This window comes from Emys orbicularis, chromosome 13 (genome assembly GCF_028017835.1).
Source record: "Emys orbicularis isolate rEmyOrb1 chromosome 13, rEmyOrb1.hap1, whole genome shotgun sequence".
Taxonomy (NCBI): domain Eukaryota; kingdom Metazoa; phylum Chordata; order Testudines; family Emydidae; genus Emys; species Emys orbicularis.
In genome coordinates, this window is record NC_088695.1 from 43,345,808 (window position 1) to 43,368,766 (window position 22,959).

The window sequence follows — 22,959 nt, forward strand, 5'->3', positions numbered from 1 at the left end:
ATTTACCTTGGGTGCAGCTCCAGTTACTTCAATGTAGTTACACCAGGGCTGAATTTGCCAGAGGGCATTTAAGTGACTGACTTTAGAGGTGCAGAAAACCTGAGCTTTGCTCACTGCATCCAGCTCTTCAAATGCAAATTAGCTAGTCAATGTCTGCATGCAGCCACACAGGAGAGTTGCAACAAGGAGCTCCTCTAAACGTCCCTATGAGTAGGGTGACCAGACAGCAAATGTGAAAAATCGGGACAGGGGGTGGGGGGCAATAGGAGCCTATATAAAAAAAAGACCCAAAAATTGAGACTGTCCCTATAAATCAGGACATCTGGTCACCCTACCTATGAGAGACTGAAAATGTTTGTTTCTAAAAGTTATTTTTGAAAATAGTTTATAGTAAACAAGGCTCCATTTAAACTGCTAAATGGAGCATCTACCAAACCAAAGGAACTGATGACAGCACGTGAAAAGAAACATACGTCAAGTATACACTTCAGCTACGTATTGAGTGCCTGTCTCTAAAAGAGAGCAAATTAACAATATTTCCTGCCCACAAGCATTGACTAAAAATCACTTTCACAATATAAGAAAAGCCCCAATAAAAGCAAAACGAGTAAAGCTAAGCTGTACCTTTCCCTCCCCCTATCCTCTCTCATGGGGGAGAATGCTTCTCTTTATTTCAGTTGACAATTTTTCACTCTGTGCTTCCTTTTGCTGCGAGAAATGTTAGCGATGCCAACCCCAGATGGCTTTTGTCTGGCACAAACAATGTCTACTGAGTAGTACGTTTAAAAAAAATAGCAGCTAACTAAACCAGTGGTAGAACACAGTAACCAGTAGAAAGGGCAGTTGAAAGGAATTTTTTTAAAATGGATCATTTGGTGCATTCCCAGGGCAAAATGTGTGCCTTTCCAAAGTACCTTATGAACCAAGGAGAGAAAAAAAGACATTCCTAATAAGGATGGTATAGGAGTATTTAGGGAGGAAGATAAACTCCATCCTAGGGAGGGAACCAGCCTGAATTTCTCCTTCTCTTGAACACACTGAACTCAACTCAACTCAGTAGCATATTTCAGTAAGTGCTTCGCTTATTGCCCTACTTCTCCCATACGCAAACCCCTCATCGACTTCAGTGGGGATTTTGCTTGCATAAGGAGTTATGGATCAGGCCCAAAGATGTTAGCAGGGAGGTGGGAGGCAAAAGCATAGGGGAAAGGGTTGGATTCAACCTATTAGGACAAGGACAACCTCCTCACCAACAGGCCTTCACTTTACAGTACCGTACAGAGCGGGGGAGTTTTGCTGCTGAGTTCAGTGGGAGCACACCTGGGCCTTTACAAAATGATCTGGCCATGCCGGACCTTCTTGAAGACCCTTCTTGGCAATGGGGATAACCCCCTTACTAAACCTGACAGTTCTTTATAACACTGGACTATGGGGACTGTTTCTTCTTTACTATCTTTCATGTTTCGTAAGGGAAATTAGACACAGCTCCAATCTCTGTGCTAGTCAGTCTCCAATAGTCATCTCATAAGCTCTTTGTTGTACAGTGGAAGTCAGAATCAAAGCACACCCTGGGCAGCCATCTCAGAAACCACAGCATCAGAAAGTTAGATACATCCCAATGTGATTACAAATAGGCCAAAATGCTGTCCTTACTCAAGCAATGCTCCCATTGAACAAGCTTGAGCCAGCATCTTTACTCATTCCAGACTTAGGCAAACTCCTGAATCAATGCCGGAGTAAAGACTGAGCAAACAGAAAAGCCCTCAGGCTTTGGCCCTGTGTGATTAGTGTAAACTGTAGTCTGCATCTAAAATAATAAGTGAGGAATGGGCAGAGAAGATGAAATGCAAGATCCCATATAATACACGCAGTTCCTGATTTCAAAGAGAAAACTTCAGAAGTCACACCCCTTGCTATTGGTTACACATTACTTTTGTGACGTCACCTCTTTGCTCAGCTTGTATTTCAGCATTTCTCCCCCCTGATAATGTGAACCCCAATTATCTAAATGAACGGCTTCAGTTCTAATACCCCTGGTGAACTGACATGGCTTATCAACAGAACGGGGCCTTTAATCCCTTTGGCCTGTAAAGAAGCACAGTACACACTATTGAGAACATTTCCTCCATGGCAACAAGACTGGTGTTCCAAGAATTAGATTTTCACAATGCCCCTGGGCCTCGCTTTGACATCGTCATTGTTCCACGGCACAACCCCCCCACACACACCCGGGTAGCATAAATAGAGTACATAATATCAACCAATATAGAAAAAGGCTACTTGGTAGTTAATTTGTTTAAAAACATATCATTAAAATCATATGAGCGTGGCTACACATTGATGCTGTATAAATATTTAAAGGCATTCCTCTGTAACACTTTACCAGAGCAGCATTCCAAACTGTAGCTAAAATGATGCATGTGAATGGAAAGCAAAAGAATATTCCACCATTCAAACTTGTTTAATCTGCCTTTGAAATGGGTTTTTTTAGCCCAGCTGCTGAGCATTCGTATGGAAAAGCCATTGGTCCAAATCCGTTCTTGGTGTAATTCTACTAGAGTCAATCGAGTTAAACCACAGATCATTTGGTCCTTTTAAGCAAAGTATAATTTTCTCCCTAGATCGGTACTGAATGCAATCGAGAGAGATCCCTGCCGCTGTCAGGAAGGCATGCTGAAGAGGTCATCATATCTCATGTGAATAACAAGAATGAAAAACAGCGGCTCTGCAGTTTTACCACTTAAAAGAAGTCCCCCCAAGGCTCTCAGCCACACCTCTCATCACTAACTGACCCAAACCTGGCAGCACGACTATTTTGAGTTCAAATCTTCCAGTTTGCCAAGCAATCTACTTCTGCTCTACATTACCGGAGAGCTGCCTGTAGGAATTACTTAAAGATACTTATACTTGTGCCTACCTCCCAAGGCTATTGGAAGGCTTAAGTACAGACACATCTGCAAAGTATGGTAAGATCCTTTGATAGTAAACACTTATCAAAGTACAATAGAAGGAAGGATGGCCTTGTGGTCACAGCACTGAATGGGGACTAAGGAGATGTGGATTTGGTTCCTTGATTCTGCCACAGCTTGTGTGATGTTGGGCAAGTCACTTAGGGGCAGATTTTTAAATGGATTCAGGGGCCTAAAATTGGAGATAGGTACTTAGTGGTAGTTTCAAAAGTGCCTAGCTACCTAACTCCCATTGATGTGGGCTAAGGGGATGTTTAACTGCCATGGAGACATTGGCTGCAGCCCCAGTTCTGGGACCCTCCTACCTTGCCTGGGCTCCAGCCTGAGCCTGAACATCTACACTGCAGTTAAACAGCCCCTTAGCCCAGCCCCATGAGCCTGAGTCAGCTGGCACAGGCCAGCCACAGGTTTCCCGTTGCAGTGTAGACAGACCCTCAGAGGCTACAGAGCCTGGGAAACTTACATATAGCTCTCAGCTAACTGCTCTAAACTGGGATTCTTTCAGTTAAAGACAGAGTGGAGCAGCCCTTGGTGAGGTGAATTATTGCCTGACTTAGCTGGGCTTATGGGGAGAAGATTGAGCCCTATAGAGTGGCAGCCTTATAGAGATTCAGGGTATGGATATTGTATATGCTGATCCCAATCCCTGTACCACTTTAGATACAGGCTATGGACATATGTTTCACCAGCAACTGAGAGGACCGGTCAGCTATTAACCCAAGGGCTGGACTGCTGGTAGCTGGGAACATCCCCAGTGTTTGTCAGCAGAGATGCTGCCATTTCTCAAGCTCTGAAGGGCCCAGATGACACACACTACAGACAACGATCACAGTATAAAGATGGATATGTCACCTCTGAGAGAAGATCAGAGGGGAATGTGTTTCGGTGTTGGAGGCTAAAGTATAGAAAACGTTATGTTGAAACCTTGCATCTGAATGTCTCTAACCAAAACAAAAGGGGGAAGGTCTGTATAAATTTACAACGGTGGATTTACTGTTTAATAGCTTTTGTTTAAAAGTTATTCCTAGTATTTCAAATACTACTTACAATATTTTATACTACTTACAATGTGTTTTGTGTGCATTTTGTTTTACTAGGAAAGTGTATGGTGCTCACTCTCTGAAACTGACCGGGGACTATTCCCATCTATTTACCAGGGTTTTACATACAACAGCCCTGAGGTTTAACTCTGTGTAATGCTGTTGGAAATGGCCTGAAAAGACTGAACTCTGGCCTGTGCTTCAGCAAAGAGTTAAACTATGGCACAGGAAGAAGGGGAGTGTAGAGTCATATTCAATATTGCTGGCACACCCTCTCTCCCCATGGCATTCGCACAGATTGTTGGGAAACAAATCAGAACATTATCTTGTGTATTGCTCTGGATTAAAAGGCTACATAAACACGTTGCAAACAAGTGACCCGTTATTTCTGGTTTTATCAAGAACTGGCAAGAAATAGGAGCCGCTTACAAATGGAGCTAGCATGATTACATCAACTTGATGGCTAGACTTTGGACTGTACCAGATGACTGACACAAGAGTTCTAATGTACAGACCTTTCTACATTAAACTTTGGGTCGCTAAATAATATCTTGTCATTTATCTTTCGAAATAAGTTGTCTTTGATACAAAGCAAGAATAGAGGACTAGATATCAGTCGTTCACAATATCCAACTGAAGTTAAACAATGAAAAAACGGTAAGTAGAGGTGGGCCTGAACCAAAGTCCTGGATCAAAGCACAAAATCAGTGTCACAGTTCAGGTCAACTGAACCTGTATTTCCCCTTGGTGGCCCAGCCCTCAGGCTTCCAGCTCCCCAGCCGTTGCCTTTCTTGGGTGCCCCTTTCCCTTCTGACTGGGGTATTTCCAGGCTGCACAGTTCCCTACCTTCTTCACTGTGCATTTCCCAGCACAGACAGGTTGCCAAGGACACCGTCTGGCTTTCTCTTCAGAGATGGTTAACAGGTGTAAATGCTACAGTCATAAGTACTACACAACACTTTACTCATCAGGTGACAAAGCATTGCAGAGAAAACATATTAAAAGCAATGAAAGAACCTACATGCACGCTAAAGAGCTTACCAGAGTCCACCCCAAGCCTAACATGGGCTCTGGCAGGACCAGGCCTTCAAACCCCCACCCAAGGGGCATTCCTTCTGGTTACCAAGGCCATGGCTACATGTACAGCGCAGCACAGCTGTGCTGCCACAGCACGTTTGGTGAAGATGCTCTATGCCGACCGTCGGCATAATTAAATCACCTCCACGAATGGCAGAAGCTACGTTGGCAAGAGGAGCTCTCCCGCCGACATAGCGCGGTCCATACACCCCTGAGCAACATAGGCTGTAGTGTAGACACAGCCCATGTCATCACAGCTTCAGCTCAGAACAAGCACCCAGTCTTATGGGGACTCAGTAGGCCCAGTCCTCCCAACCCTACCCTAAGGATTGTAGCCCGCAATGGGCCAGGGGTCCTGTCCATGTGCTGGGTCAGCGTATAATCAGGCTATTTATCCAAAACTCCTTTCTTTATTGGTCCTTGGAGAATCCAGTCTGAACTAGTATAAGCGAACGTCTCCGGGGGGTGAGGGGGGAGGTAGCTTAAAAGGGCTGATAATGGAGGAAGTACATTAGCATCCCCCTCCCTACTAGAGACGGTACATATAATGCCACAATAACACATATACAATTGCATTTTTACTAGGATGTACCCCCAGAGGTATTAACCCTACTTCAATAAGGTTTAACTCAATTGAATCAGGTTTGTTCAGGATCTTGTCGGTCTGTCGCACGCAGGACTCATATTTGAATTTTGCAAAGAGAACCAATCTTAACTATGGCCAAACGCAACCCTGGGTCTAATCACTCCTGGACTTTGGAGTGTTTGAAATCTAGATTCTACTTCTGTATGTTGAGCCCAGCTCTAATCATAAGCATCATAGAACCCTAATGATCTGAGATACTGCAGTAATAGCAGCCATAAAAGTATGTGAGCGCCTCCCAATCTTTAATGTATTTATCCTCATGCCACCCCTGTGAGGTAGGGAAAGGCTATTATCCCCATTTTACAGATGAGAAACTGAGGCACGAGGGCTCAGGTCCTCAAAGGGCATTTAGGTGCGTAGCGCCCATTGATTTTAATGGGAGGCTAAGTGCCTAAACACCTTTGAGGCTCTGGGCCTAAATGACTTGCCCAAGGTCACACAGGACATCTGTGGCGGAGCAGGGAATTGAATCAGTGCTCCCGGGGCCCAGTCTAGCACTAGACCTTGCTTCCTCTCTTATGGCTCTGACAGGGCTACTCCGAAAATACTGAATTCATTCCTGGGCATGACGATATCAACAAATTACAGGGAATTCAGAGAAGAAGAATAAAATAATACCTAATTTTTATTTAACACTTTTCATCCCTAGAGCTCAAAGCACTTTACATTACCGCCACCTCACAGAGGGGAAAAAGCGGTGAAGTAGCTTGCCCAGGTCAGCCAGCGGGCCAGTGGCAGAACCAGGAACAGAACCCAGAGAAGAGCAACTAAAACAATGAAAGGGGAGGAGGACACCAATTTATAAGAACTAAAAATATTCACATCTTGGCTAAGTGTGACGTGTAAGCAACAAAGAGCTATTGAGTACTAATCCAAAGGGACCTAACTAGGAATAATGGGATGAAATTAAGATAAGGAAAATGTAGGCCATATTTAAAAAAAAAAATCTTTGTAATGGTGAGATTAAACTGTGGAATAGTCTCTTCAAAAAAGATGGTGGAAGCTCCATCTCTTGGGCAATCTAACCAGCAGATTTCACAAATGACACACTGAATGGAATATTCCTGCACAGCCAGGATTATGAGCTAGATCACATGTGTTTTCTAGCTTTAATGTCTATGATGCCGAGCTTTCAGAAAAACCCAGTTCTCAGTGTACTACAGGGAGGGGCAACAAAAGTAACCCACTGTACTATGATACAAATGCTTAACTACCCATTCAGCTTGCCATTAACCCATGCACCTGGACTTTAACTAACACCAAAGAATATGGCCAGTGAGTGCAACAGAAAACATTTTTATGTAAGAGGAGGTGAACATCACTAAAAATCAGAGTGCCTTTGTACGGCATGCCAAACTGCTGAAGCGAAAAAATGTCTTCGGTGAAAGGACTCAGATGTGAGCATGTTTCAATGCACAGCTCCAGGAAAAACTCCGATAATAAATGTGAGCTTCTTGTTAGCGTTGCTTTTCAGTGGGAAGCAAAGCCGGAAGGGGAAGTGGGAAGGAGCATGCTGGCTAATTGAAGCTTACATTTTCATTCAAGCACTGCATTTTAATTATAAACTGGTGATGGCACAAGTGTCGCTTAGTTCGCATCCAGTTTTAAGCATGCATATGTGTAAAAAAAGTCAATTATTAATTTAGTATTGTGATCATGTTCATTAGCCTACACTATGTCGCCTAGGCACATGCCTAATGACATGTTGATTCTAATGCCTCTTTTAATATAGGGCATAAACACACATTTAGGGCCAAATTCTGTGGCAGCTGGCCACCAAAACAGGTGCACATTAGTGCTATAAAAGCAATATAAGCATGTGCCATATTTTAGCCATCTGCAGCCACTTCCACAGCCTTCTCAGTGCAGGTTATTCCTGTCGGTCCTGCCCCAGAATGCCCCTCTGTATCTTCATCTGTAGCGTGGTTGCTCTACAGATTTGGGCCCTCATCCCCAAAAGACTTACACATCTGCTCAATTTTATACATGTGAGCAGTCCTATTGATCCTGCAAAGCTAAGCATGTGCTGCCTTTTTGCAGAATCGGGGCCTTAGAGTGGATCTGGAATCCAGGTGGAAGATTTCTGGCCTCTATTTCCTTCTCTACAGGTTTCCGCTGTGCCCAAAGACTGTTTCCAGCCAGGATTTCACCCTTTAGATACCGAGCTGTACGTAAAATGAGAAAGGGTCACTGGAAAGTGGCTACAGCTAGCTACAAAGTCAGTCTTGAAAAATCAGGACAAGATCTCAAATCAAAATAAGGGAAAGAGTTGTAGAAGGCAGATTTTCAGAGTAAATCTCTTTCAATCACATTGGATAGATCAACAAGGGCAGCTGCTTTTTAATTTGTTTGATATCAAAATTGATATCAAAATATAAATTAGACTTCCCATTAATAAAAAAAATATGAGGTAGTAGGTTCCAACTGAATCTTCTGAGTGATTATCATTAGAAAATGTACTCTGAATGTAGTATTTGTTATTACTAGTGCACGGTCCATATTTTATATAGCACCTTTCGTCTTAAAGGATTCTAAAGCACTTTGCAAACAATATGCATCTGCTACCACTGAAAAAGCAGTGCCGCACACCAGCAAGGGGTACAGTGCATAGCACAACAGAGGGGAAATTTTGTCTAGTTACAGGGCAGACACACTAATGAAAAGTGCCACAGGAGCTTTAATTCTCATATGGAACAGATAGAGCCTTAGATTTTAAGGGCTCAGGTAACATTTCCAAAGGCTCCTAAGTCACTTACGTGCTTAAGTCCCATTTGGTGTTCAATGAAAAGTCACTTTTGAAAATAGGCTCCTAAGTCACTTAAGTACTTTGAAAATTTTACTCCCTCTCTCAAACTCCCTGTCACTGTAAATACCTGAGCACTCAATCTATGCTCAGATTATATGCAGCAGAACCCCTATTTTACAAACTCACTGGGGACTGAGGAATTCATAAAACTGAGAACCTCATAAAATGGAACATCTCAAAATTATGGTCAGTATATTGCATAATTTCAAGTATGGTGCACTGCATCACTTTCTTCTTCCTTCAAAGCGTGCAAAACGATTTCTAATGCACATAAGCCATCATCAGAATGTGAAGGGATGTCTCCTTGTTCTTCATTGACATCACTTTAGTTCTGCATTTTTTTCTTTTGGGGAAAATGATTCATATACTAGTCATTTGTAAGATTAGTGTTCCTACAATTATGGGTCCACTGTACTACAGAAGGGTGAACAGCTGAGTCTCAGGCCAAGATTTGAAGCTGAGGTTACAAGAAGCCACTTCCAATCTGTTACTTAGACTACTGAGTTAATATTCTTTATATTATGAATTTTATATGCTCTGTATGTGGTAATATCCCTTATTATTATGGTTGCCTAATACTTCCCATTGCAAACCCCTCTTTTCAGTTGCTTATAACTTTGCCAAATTTTAACCATTTGGGCTGAAATTTTTGATATTGGGTGTCTTCTTTGGGCTGAATTTTATTTGGAAAATGTCAACCAAAATGGTTCAGCCATTTTTGAGAATGAGGCTAGGGAAAAATACATTGTTTTGCAATGTTAAATAACTGATGATGACCTTTTCTTTTACAAGCTCCATTGGCCCCATGCTTTGAAAAAGGGACTTGAAATTTGGCAAGGGAGTGACTTTTGGGTCAGGGATGTGCCTTTTGCTGTTCCTGTGAAAATCCACCAAAATGTGTCCAGCTTATTAAAAATAAAAAAAACCCCTCAGCTTTCACATGTTCAGTAGAGACTTAGATTTTAGCTAAAATCTCCAAAGATTCTGTGCACAATTAGCATGCTCACAGGTCCGGCTCCAGGCACCAGCAAAACAAGCAGGTGCTTGGGGCGGCACATTTCTAGGGGCAGCATTCTGGCACCGGCCATCATAGGCGCTGACTCCGGGGCATGGGGAAAAAGTGCCCCCACCGCCCCAGCTCGCCTCTGCTCCGCCACCGCCACTCCGCTTCTCCCCCCTCCCTCCCAGGCTTGCTGCGCGCGAAACAGCTGTTTCGCACAGCAATGCTGGGAGGGAGGGGGAAGAAGCCGAGCGGCGGGGCGCTTGGGGGAGGCAGCGGTGGTGGAGCGGAGGTGAGCTGGAGCGGGGAGTGGTTCCTCTACCCCCCTGTTACTTCCTGCGGCCCCCCCCACCCTAGCTCACCTCCGCTCCGCCTGCTCCCCTGAACGCGCCGCTGCTCCGCTTCTCCGCCCTCCTTCGCCTGAGAAGCGGAGCGGCGGCGCGCCCAGGGGAGCAGGCGGAGCGGAGGTGAGCTAGGGCGGGAGGTCGCGGGGGGCCCACAGGAAGAAATGGGGGGGGAATGCAGCACGCCCGGGGGAGGAGGCGGGGCTGGGGATCTGAGGAAGGGGTGCGGAAGAGGTGGAGTTGGGGCAGGGCGGGGCTGGGGGTGGGGGGGCACGAAAAAAAAGGGGGGCGGCCAAAAAATGTTTTGCTTGAGGCAGCAAAAATCCTAGAGCCAGCCCTGCATGCTCAGGCCTCTCACTGTTCCTCCCAATGTTGAACAGACTACATCTCCAGAGAGCAACTGAGCACGCTCTATCTCCTGACAGCTCCTAGGAGTGGTTGGACTGTGCATGTGCTAGCCCCAAAGGGTGGCTGGGCAAACAGGGGACAAGAAGCCAGGGGTGAAGTGGGTGGGAGAGGGAATGAATGGGCAAGAAGACTGGGAGTGGTAGCAAGTGGAGACTCAGACTGGGATAGGGAGTAGAGAGGCATGAGACTAGGTCTTTCTGGGTAAGGAAGAAAGGATGGGGATCAGCAGCATGAGGAGTGGACAATGGGACTGCCTAGGTGAGGAGAATGGGACTAGGATGAGGAGCCGGGAATGGGGAAGAGACAGCACTAGCACTGGGCAGAAAGGGGGTCACGCTTGGGGAGAATGGGCAGAAGAGTCAGTGCCCACTAGTGCACACTCCCCTCCACAGCCTGGAATAGGTCCCTGAGTCTCACCATTCGTCTGTTGTCAGCAAATACCCGTGAAACCCACCAGCAAAGTGTCCTATGTGCTGATTCACATAGAGGATAACAACCTACTACTGCTATCAGTTATTCAAGTGACAGAGGTCTCTGCAGTGGTGCTAACGGTTCCAACCATACTGATGACCCATGTGGGTGTCAATATGAAGGCAACCTTACTTCTGGCATATTCTAACTTTTGATTGCTTGACTTCACAAACTTAATAATGTTTTTAAAAACATTTTATGCATCTTATATTAATGTTATATATAGTATCATTCCAGTTTTGTAAATTCTCTTTATCCAAAAATCCTAGTTATCCAAATCCACAGTGTGTCCCCCATATAGCCCTATGTTGGATCAAAAGTAGCAAAATAGCACTTCGGTTTATCCAAATGCCAAGTTATCCAAAAGTTTTCAGTGTTCCCCAGGCCATATGGACCAGAAATGTACTATATACACATTCCTACAGACATGCGTATATACACACATAAATACACACACCCTTTATACACATGTTATTGATATTAGTTACATAGCACTAAAAGTGTACAAGGGCTCTTTACAAATAGGAACTGGCCCAACTCCAAAGAGCTTGCAATCTCACTAGAGGATGTACAGCTGAATGATTGAGGAGGAGGGATGACAAAAAGCAAGGTAATTCTCACACAAAATTATCCAGAATTTTTTGATTATAGCAATCAACATTATTTGTTGAGCTATAAAATAGGTATATTTGATATGTTTTAGATTTGATTTCAGTTAGGCATTGCTCCTCCAGGCAATATCCTGTTTCAAGTCATAACTGTGACATGTCCTGGTTTCTATTTAATGCCTCACAGCTACCATACATAAACTGTGCCTTTGGGAAACAAATAAGGCAGAATAAACTGTCTAAACCTCATTAAACGTCACAATTTGGGACAAGAGAGAATGTTCAATCATCCATATTCAATACTAAAATGAGTTATTTAAGGCATAAGAACAGATGAAAACTGATCTGAAATCTGTATAAAAACAGGCAATGGTTTAAAAACAGTTATTATCTAACACTGGAAAAAAATGAATATGAAGTGAGGATGGAGCTTTGTTCAATAGAGAATGTTTTCTTCTCCCGAATATCTTTGAAATATTCAGCACTATTGAGTTAGTGGGATCAGCTAAAGGAGAAACATTCAAACGACATAACCCAGTGGCACAAACCAAGATAGCAATTAAACGGGAGAATACCAGAAAAACAATAATTAATGGGATTAATTTAAACCAAGACTGACAACCTGCGGGAAAATGCAATTTTTCCGTAATAGTTCCTCTCTTCCTTTGTCATATGCTTCCTGCCCTCCAACCATCATGACATCATGTTTCTGTTACCACTGGATCCTCTAGATATATAATTAGATACATGGTAACTTTGATTTATTTTGAAGAATGTGAAGTATTATTTAAAAGTAAATAGAACCCTGCATAAACACACTGGAGACGAAGCAAAAGAGGTGGAGAAAACAGATGCATGTAAGTGAGGCATCAGACCAACCTTCAATAACTTTGTGATCAGAACTTTTTTGGTTGCCAGAGAAGAGAACAAGGAGGCTTGAGAATAGAGAGGAACTACAGATCCTTGGATTTCTACCTGGGGCAGAATGTTCAGTCTTTGTTGGTTTGTGTCATGAAAGAATCTTGCAGTCACTGAAAGTTAATTTTGAAGACACCTTTTTTATAGAGGAAAAGTTATAACACATGAACAAGAAGAAGTAACAAGGCAGGGCTGAACAATGGTGCTTGTATTACCACACACTGGCAGAGGGCCAGATTCACTGGCAGGTAAGTGGATAAAACTTCTTTGAATTTGATCCAAAGTCTATTAAAACTGGCAAAATAAAATACATAAATGAAACAACCAGAAATCCAGTTTGAAGGGAAATCTATCTCCAGTCCACCTAGAACCAGCAAAAGTTACTTACAGATGTGTGGAAGGCTATTATGAAAGAACATATGGACAGAAGCCATTCTCTGCTTTGTAACTCTAAGTGTCTTCTATCAAGGTAAAAGAAAGAGATGTATTTTGGGAATGGAGAACAAATGACTAGAACAAATAAAGAAAATGCAGGTCAGGGAGACCTAGAAAATGAAGAGACAGGACTAAATCAATCATGTTTTGACAAACCAAAATGTACATAAAAAGACAGACACATTGGCACAAGGTAGAAAATGTGAGCCAGTGAAAAGATAGAGAAGACACAGTACTGTATTTGGAAATGAAATTCTTTTTGATTGTGCTTCAGTTGTTCATTGACGTCAGTGGAAGATGAGGGAGCTCAATACTTAACAGCTAGGGGTCCTATGAGCAGATAGACTTACTTATTATTACAGAGCCTGTGCTGTTCTTCAACTATTGCTTACATGTAAAAGTTCCTGGGCAAGATTCACTGAAACGCTCCAGCTGCGTTGTGCTACGCTGATTGAAATGGCTGTTTAAACTGGGGTTACAACTGCCTTGTGTTGCTGGAGTGGAGCAAAATAACCAGCTCAGATGGGTGATAAAATAATATTTTTTTCTGTACAGCACTTATAAATATGTTTCAGTCTCTCGGATATCCGGACAGGTGTGTGTTTAGTTTGTTTATTCTACTACCCTTTGTCTGACACCTTGGCATCTCTTTGTAAGAGTCTGGCTGCTGACCCTGCAACATCATAAAGATGCATGCCAGGAAATTTAAAATGAAGATGAGCACAAAGTAAAGTTAAATTCTGAAATAGACCAGTATTCCAGTGTGACAAAAAATATTAGGAAGTACGATTTTTGTAATGAGATGATTCCTGGCTCAGAAAAGCAGAACTGGAAAGAGACGTTTCACTGAACAGGTGGGGCCCATTTTTCTCTTACTTACACCAGTTTTATACTGGCATAATTCCACTGACTTCCAAGAAAGTACTCCAAATGTACATGAGTGTAAGGAAGAGGAGAATCAGGCTGTGAATGTTTAGGGCCAGATCCTGTCTCTCGAAATCTGCATGCTTAAATGCAAAGTTCCAGTGGATTTATGCTTTGTATAATGACAGGAGAACTTTCATAGAATTTATGTCCAGAAGAGACCATTAGATCATCAGAGGTTCCCAAACTTTTCCTATTGCATACCCCCTTCCAGATCTACCAGCTGCCTGCTTACCCCTTTCTAGATGTACCAGCTCCCCGAATACCCCTACCCTTCTCATCACTGATACTTTGTGTGCTCTTCTTAACACTACATGTCTTTAGCCAGCTGTCCATATTTCACTCTTAAGTACACTTAGTTATAGTGCGATGTATACAACCGAACCCCCTCCCCTCCCCCCCAAATTCTGAGTTCAGTTAGACTGGATAGAAGCTGGGTAAGTGAACCTGTGCTGTATGGTGATTGGAGGTGAGGGCTCTGTATGGCAGCATCTCTGTGTAGCTTTGTTCTCATTGGTCATCTTGAAGGAAATTAACTACCACATTTTATATAACACATTCCCAAAGAATTTTAAAGTTTTGTCTGAGTAGTCCATTATGAAAATGCAATAAATAAAATAATAAATAAAATTCACCACGACACAATTTCTACTGTGTGCCCTCTAGAGATGTCTCACGCACCCCCTCCCCCCCAGGGGTATGCATACCACAGCTTGGGAACCCCTGAAGACTGACGTGAAACTTTTACTACCAAGGCACATTAATATAATATTTACCATTTTATAGGACACTATGCAAACAAAATACTTAATTCACCTGTACTGTGTACACACCTTTGCTGAGTAACTGTATAATCTTATTGCCTATCTTTCCCCACCCCCTCTTCCCTGTTGTTATTGTGTTATGGCAGCATCTAGAAGTCTAAACTCAGACTGGTGACCCACTGTACTAGATACTGTACAAACTCAGAGGGCTTGTTTCCACTTACCGGTGGATCAACCCTGCAGCGATCGATCCACTGGGGGTTGATTTAGCGGGTCTAGATAGCTAAATCGACTGCCAATTGCTCTCCCGTCAACTCCGGAACGAGAAGCATAAAGTAAGTCGATGAAAGAGTTTCTCCCGTCGACCCAGCATGGTGTAGACATCGCAATAAGTCGACCTCAGGTACATTGACTCCAGCTATGTTATTCACTTAGCTGGAGTTGTGTAACTTAGGTCGACTTAACCCCATAGTGTAGACCTGTTCAGAGTAATAGAATCATAGAATCATAGACTTTAAGGTCAGAAGGGACCATTATGACTGTCTAGTCTGACCTCCTGCACAATGCAGGCCACAGAATCTCACCCATCCACTCCTGTATCAAACCCCTAACCTATGTCTGAGCTATTGAAGTCCTCAAATCGTGGTTTAGAGACTTCAAGGTGCAGAGAATCCACCAGCAATAGACTGTCCCTGCCCCAAAGACCGTATGATCTAAACAGACAAGACAGACAAAAGTTAGGGATAAAAAAGTACTATTATCCCTGATGTACAGATGGGGAACTGAGGCACAGAAAGATTAAATGACTTTCCCAAGATTATATAGGAAATTAGCAAATCTCTGGATTATAGAACCTAGATCGCCTGATTCCTAGTCCAGTGCCTTAACCATAAAACCATCCTTTCTCCTGCTGCTCTGTTTGCCTTTTTGTTGTCTCATGTATGAAAGTAGCTGGTCAGCTCTTTGGCATGCAGACTATGTATGATTCGTCTCTCCTGCCAAGCACCTAGCAGACTTTTGGGTGATGAAAGATAGCAATAATTGGCCTCAATTGCAGTTGAAGGCATAGGTTCAGCCATTGGGTTGAGGGGATGGGAGGGGAGGAGATGAGAAGGAGACGTCCCTGGCCATTTCTTGCTGTCTCTATTGATGTAAAGCTTGCTGTGGTTCTAGGATGGATACACACTCACTGCTACTCCCCCACCCCCAACTTTTTAATGTGGTTTATGGTGCGCAGCATCTTGCAGGACACAGCCCAAAGTCAGTGTTTAACCTATGCAGCTCACTCTGTATAACAGCAGAGAGGGTCCATCTAGTTAAGCTTTCTTATGCCAGTCATGTGTCCTTTCTGACTGACCCATCCAGAGTGGCTTTCCTAGCCACTGCCTTACCATATATAACATAGATCAGTACAGTAAGTGTGATCATCACATAAGAAATAAAGTCTTTTGCAATTGTGTAACCCATGTCACTGAGCCATATGTAGGACCAGAAAAATATAGTTCCATATTTGCCTGCATTCTCAGTTCCTGTTAGAGATTGCTCCTGTCACAAAATACCTGCATATAGCTATATCGCACACACACCTCTATGACTGCGTACCGTATACATTATATATACCACACCAGCACAATATGTAGTCAACCTACTATGTATAATTTGTTGTGTCCTTGACTCTTCCCACATATGATATTCTGAAACTATTAAGTAAAATGCATATTATCCACATTACATCTTCCACAGATGAAAAAAACATTAACATCTGGATTACAGATATGCTTCCATTGGTTTATGGCCTCTGAGGAGTGTCACTAATGCACAGAATGTCCTTGGGTTCTTGGCTTTGCACTGGGATCTCTGACTTCCTGAAAGCTATGTAAAGAAATCCTGTGTAGCCTGATACTCCTTATTGGCTATGTACTTGATTGAAGAGGGTAAATTAATCCATCAACGAATAAGTCACATATGCAATAAATTGACTCCCAATCTACATGTTTCATACAGCAATATAGGAAAAACGGATGTGGTGCTAAATCCATGCTGTATTTTGAGATCTGCCATTGAAAATGATGAAGGAAGCGCATGTAGAGACCCTCGTTTTTTTAGAGAACAGATCGATCCTTTAGTATAGGTTCTGCTAGCAGCTCCTCTAACGCAGCTTTTCCCAGTTTTTAAAGACCCACAGTGTGATAATCTGAGGTCAGAAATTAGAAGAGATTTAAACTCTGTTTCCAAACAAGCTGCTTCAAGCTCAGAAACTCGATCTAGCAAGCAAAATGCCATAAATAGAAAAATTAGCTTAAAAAGTCTGTCAAAAATAATTCACCCAGCTTTTGGCAAATTCCTACTGCACAAGTGCTACAAGGATAATACTGGATCCATAAGAACCATGTTTAAAACTGATCCATGCAGCACAAATTCTTTAACATCATGAAGGGAAAGTGACGTGTTTTAATCATAAGCAAAAAAAGGGGGAATCAGAAGAATGCATGGACTGGAAGAGAATGAAGATCTGGGCTGATTCTTAGAGCCCTTCTCAAGTGTGTTTTGTTTTGTTTTAAAACATTTGGTGCTAAATGTTCAAGCCTCAGCTGTACCTGCAGAATATGTACTGTGCCCAAGAAATAGTTAGTTGCACACCCATAAGTACTGCATGATACATTCACTCATCTTTGTGTTTTCCACATACAGCTATCTATTTGCACAGCATGAGTATAGGCTCATATGAACGGAGCATTTTGAGATGGAAAAGTGTTCATGAATTACTTGTTTGAGTAAGAACCATGAACTTGCTCTTATAGTATTCACCTTGGATAGTAACTTCCTTTTATGTGCTTGCCTCAAACATTGTACAAGCAAATTTTCTTTTGTTTGCAAGGATGTCCACAGAAGCAGAACATGTCACAAATACCCAAGTGAATGTGCATTCATCCATGACAGACGTGTTGCAGATAATTGTGCAAATAGGCATTTGTGCAAATGCTTGAGCCATAAATGATTCGCTCGTGCTTTTCTCCAGTTTATAAATGTGTCAGCCATCCAGTCAAGGAGCACAAACAATACCCATGTGAATTAAGTGACCAATCACACAACACAAATAGCAAATTACAAAACAGTGAATATTCAAAGCAACAGTCACAGCAAATAGTTCAGGGGTAATCCATACACTCAAATGTTTAATAAAACACTCTTTGAATAATTTCAAACAACAAATACATTTCCCAATTTCCTATTTTAATGTCATAGGGCCCAGTCCTGTAAACACTGGGAGTACTACTGTCTACTGTGACTAGTTCTATTGACTACAGTATGACTATTTCAGGGAAGGATATGGTGGTGGTTTTAAAACATACCACAATTTTTCTAGGTTAGGTTTCAATACACACATCAAACCAGGTGGTACTAGATATATACCATATTAGTAGAAGCTACAGAAAAATTATGTGTAGCTGTATGTTTCTCTAACTTAGCTTATCTTGATTTCAGTGGGGCTATTCATAGTAGGAAGCTTTACACCTGGTAGTGTTTGCAGGATTGAACCCATTGACCACAAATGCTCAATTGGCATCAACTGTCACAGTTCCATTATGGAGCTATGATAAGTTACACCACTTGACGATCTGTCCCCTAGACTGCAACCAAATCATATAGTTAAAAACAGATCACAGTTATGGGCTACTGTTATGGGTCTGCCTTCTACAGATTATGCAGGTTCTAGACCATTACTCTAAGATCAGTAAAAGAGGCATGAAGCTGCAATTTCTCCTATAAGTATATGCACATTACCACTGGGGAATTTTTTAACAGTTTGTTATTTAAGAATGGATAAATTAGATATACGTATTAAATCCTTTGGGAAATAGTGCTACTGTTAAAAGCAACATTTCTCAAATGCAGCCACTGTGGCTACATGAGGCTACCAGGAGCTTTTCTTGCAGCCACAGCCTCCTGGGCAGTGATGGGGGGGCACAAAGCAATGGCCCCTCCTCCGGGGCTGCCAGTAGTGGTTGGGACCTGCCCCCTCCCCCCCCCCCGAGACACAAAAGCTGGAGGAGCAGGCAGCCAGTGAGTTCCCGGGGCGGTAGGGTCAGGCTTCAGACCTTGGGTGGTGGGTGGCAGGCTCCAGCCATGGGGTTCAGGCTCCATTCCCCAGCCACACGGTGGCAGGCTCTGGCCCCAAGCTCACCCCTCCCATCACACCTGACCCCCCCCCCCCCCCGCTGCCTCCATACCCACCTTCCCATCCAGGGCTTAATTTGTCCCCAGGTTTGCTGGGACTGAGTTAGTCCGCTATGAAAAGTGATATTTGTTAATATTAGTAGCTAGCAAGTCTTAAAAAAAGCAAGCAAAAGAAACAACAAGAAAAAAGACAAGAACCTGCAAAGCACCTTATTTGTGTTTCTATTCTGTTTAGGTCCAGTAAAGAATAGAGACAACTGTACATTCTTTTTAATATTGAGTCTGCAAAAAAAAAATCCTATATAAATAAATTACAACGATTTGGCCACGTATATGTGCATATGCATTTGTTTTTTCTAACATTAATTAAATATTTTAGGGGAAATTGTCAGAGCTGCAGAGGCCACCAAAAAAATTGTTGTGAGAACCCCTAAAGCCATCTAAGACCTAGTGAGCCTCCAACTTCCACCCCTGAAAGAAACATGATAAAAAGACCAAAATTGTGTATTAATTGACCAGAAACTAAACTAATTTTGCATAAGTGTTATTTTAGTGTGACTGCAATCCATAGAACTGATTTGGACAACATGATTTCAGCCCAAACAGAATCCCAACCAAAAAAGAGAATTTGCCAGAGCCCTAAATTGTATTTATCTACTAGTTGCGGATTTGTTAAACAATGTGGAAAAGAGGAAAACACTAAAGAACGCCTCCGGCTCAGAGAAGGCACTATCTTTTCCTATGTGTTTCAACATTTTCTCTTTGAAAATTTGGAATTTTCTGAGTCTTGATATGTAACAGTTTGAAATGAAGATTGTACATTTTCACAGATATAGGTTAACAATATTTTAATGGACAATTTCAACTGACCTGAAATACACTCACATCTAACACTTGATTCATGCCAGTATCAATGTAAGAGGTTAACAAATTTCCAGCTTATGAATGTTTACGTCTTAGATCTGTCACTGAGATAAGTCAGGTGGTGTTAAACCCAGAAAAATTAATGAAGTGGCTTTTTATAGTGATTATTAAACAAATAAACCCATAAAACCAGAGTTCTAAAAACGAGTCTTCAAACCAGACTACTTAAATTAAACATAAACATTCATAACCTGAAAATGTTTTCCCACTGTCTCCCTCATCAGAATTTTAAGTATTATATTATGACTTTAATAAAAGAACCATCTATGCAAACTGATTAACTCAGATTGTCACTCATGTTTACTTGGGTATCTTTTTAGACATTCCTTTATTATTTTTTAAAACATCAAAAACCTACACTACTGAAACCAAGGTGTCTTGATGTGATTTTAAACTTTGATATTTTCATGTACCTGTACAATATACTTTCAAAGAGAGTGTTGGAAAAGAGTGAATAATTTGCAATGAATTATTTATCTGATGAATGTAGCCTCTCTTTCTACTTATCCATGAACAGATATCAATTTTCTCAGATTTATTCATTCTTTGAATTTGACAAATAACTTTCAGATTTTTTTACTTTGTGGTATGATCATGAATATTTGAATGTCAATAAGCGTTGCTTCATTGAGATTGGTTAGATAAGTCACATGGTATCTGTTCGCTTCCCTGAATAGATGAATGTTTAAACTCCTAAACCCAATTTCTTCTATATGTGACTTTGCAGGTGCAAATACCCGTGCAAGTAAAATTTGATTGCTCACATCTTCAAAGCAAAAGGGGACCACAGTGTGAACAGTGTAGACAGATATTAGTGGACGTTTATCTGCAATATTTGCCCAGCTCTCAACACGTTACTAGATGCTTTACTTTTGTACAAAGAGGCTGATCTAGGGCCAATTGAAGTCAAGGTAAAAAACCTCCCAATGGTTTCAAGGGAAGCAGGATTAGGCATCTAATTATGAGATTCTTTAAAGATCAAGGTGAAATCTTGGCTCCACTTAAGTCAATGGCAAAAATCCCATTGATTCCAGTGACGGCAGGATTTCACCTCAGATATGACGGCCCCAATCCTGCAAACTGTGCTGAGCAACTCTTGATGGGTGCGGAGGAACCTACTTTTCCAATGAACATAGAGCCTGGAAGTCAGAAGACCAAACTTGGCCAGGACCTCAAAATTTGGCCCCATGATTTTCAAGGGGAGTTGAGGATGCTCAGCCTCGCTCAGGCTCAGACTCACATTTGCTAGATGTAATTTAAAAAGAAAAATCAGGTCACGTGTTGGGATCCTTTAAGGAATTGCAAAACAAAGCATCTGTATTGCCAATCAAACCAGGGCAGGTTTCAAACGGCTGTGATGCTTCCATGTTTTGACTGAAAAGCATTTTTCTTCTGAGACTATGCAACATATTGCCTAAGTAATGATTCATCAGGTAGCAAAGCGGGCCACTGCCAGAGAAAAACTATCTTCCCCCGGAACCTTTTACATCAGTAGCGGAGCGGAGAAGATTACAACAGGTTAAAAGTGCTTCTAGAGATGCCACAACTAAGGAAAAAAATCGACACTGTAATCACTGCCCGTCTCTGAATTATCGCTGGTCCGGTCTGAGTGTTGGTAAAGTTTCCCTTCCCCACAACCTGCCGAGGCACCAGGCAGAGTGGAGATTTCAGCGCCACAGCAGCCCGGCTCCCCTTGCCAGCACCTGAGGGCCTGGATCCCCCTCGGCCGGCTTCCTTCCCCACAGCCAGGTGCTCAGGGCGCTTGGCTGCCGGGGGCTGCTTCCTTTCTGGGGGGCTTTCCCAGTCTGCCGCGCTAAGCCCCCCTGAACAGCCGAGACGTCCTGACCCCTCTGGGGGGTTTAGCTTGTAACTGGGGCGCGCGGGGGGGTCTTGTTAGTCTGATTCAGATCCCATTGTTTAGCGGTGCAGCCCCTTAGGGCAGGTTCCCGGTCTCCGGGCGTTTGCTGAGCACACACTGCAGGGGCTTCAGTAATGGTCCGCAGGGTCAGTCCGGAGAGAAACTAGGACCCCCCCCCCGTCACTCTCATACACCCCCCCAAGATGAAAGGGCGGGTCCCACCACACCAGCCAGGCGCCCAGCCGCGCTTGCCTTTCTCTCAGCGGCACCAGTCTGTGTGCGCCCAGGAGCGCGGGCAGAGAGCGGGGCTCGGAGAGGGCAGCTACCCCGGGCCAGGCATCCCCATCCGAGGTCGGGTTCCCATAGCAATCGCCGAGAGACCGGTTACCTAGGCAACAACCTCCTCCTCCCTCCTAGCCCGAGGCGGAGAGTCCGGCTGCGTCTAGGGTCTGGCTGGCCGGGGCAGAGCCCAGCCTGGGCCGGGAAGTTACTTTCCTGCATCTTTGCTTCCTGCCCTGCGCTCCCACCCAGCCCCACCCCCCTGTCCCCTGCCCCCAGCCCGGGCCGTACCTTCCAGACAGCAGATCCGCCAGAGCCCGGAGTGCGTGAGGTCCCCCTTCGCCTTGCGGGGCTGGCTCTGCGGCTCCTCCATGCTGAGGTTGGTCCCGTTGCAGATGTGGGCGCTGGAGTAGAGCCAGTAGTCGGTGCCGATGGCGATGGCCATGAGGCTGAAGGCGGCGAAGGCTCCCACCGTGGTCAGCAGCATCTGGACCCCGCGGTCACACCACACCATGGTGCTTCATAGCCCCCCGCGCCGGCTCAGGGGGCAGCAATGGACCGAGGCAAGGCGCTGCCTTCCCCCCACCAGCACCGCCCGTCCGCTGCGGCTTCCCCCGCCTGCCATCCACCCAGCCCGGGCATGGGGGGGACAATGCCCCAAGTCTCCCTGGGGAGGGGCTCGCCTCCTCCCCGGTGCACAGGGGACAGCGAGCCCGGCGGGAGAAGCTAGATCCCCCGCCTTCCTAGCCCCGGGTCCCCCCTCCAGCACACAGCAGCCAAACTCCGCGGAGCAGCTAGCTGAGGAAGCAGAGGGGGCTTCGGCGGCGGCGGAGGCTCCGCCTCTCCTCGCTGGACCACTAGGTAATTCTCAGGCTGGGGCGGGGGGGGGGGGGGGGCGCAGACCGAGCTTGGCCAGGCACTGGCGAGAACGCCCCAGTCCAGCTCCTGGGGGCTAACCAGGCGCCCTCGCTGCTGCGGGAGAGGCTTTGTGGAAGCTGGGTGGCCCCCGTGTTCCAGGCACCGCCAGCCCCCTGCCTGGAGCATTCGCCCTCCCCTGCAGGCGCCTGTCCCTGGTCCTCAGTCCTCCCCCCCAAGCCTGCTACTCATAGGCGGTGTATGTGGAAAGAGAGCGACCCCCCCCTCCCAGGTCCCCGACATCATCTCCTGGTGGGCAGGGGTGGAGGAAGGGTAGTGCATGCCCAGGGATCCACTCCCTGAGCCAGGGAGAGGGAAGGAGCTATCCCCTGGGCGGAAGAAGTGGGGAGAGATGTGCAGGGAATCCCTGGGAAGACAGTGACTAGGGGAGACA

General features: G+C 44.2%; 1 protein-coding gene across 1 annotated transcript in view; it reads right to left on the minus strand.

Annotated features, from left to right (window-relative positions):
* Window positions 1–22,164, minus strand: part of CACNG4 (calcium voltage-gated channel auxiliary subunit gamma 4) — a 56,933-nt gene extending 34,769 nt beyond the window's left edge. Inside the window, exon 1 of the mRNA XM_065416105.1 lies at window positions 21,942–22,164. Within this exon, the coding sequence (XP_065272177.1) occupies window positions 21,942–22,164 (223 nt within the window). The remainder of the gene's footprint in view (window positions 1–21,941) is intronic.
* Between the last annotated feature and the right edge of the window lie 795 nt (window positions 22,165–22,959).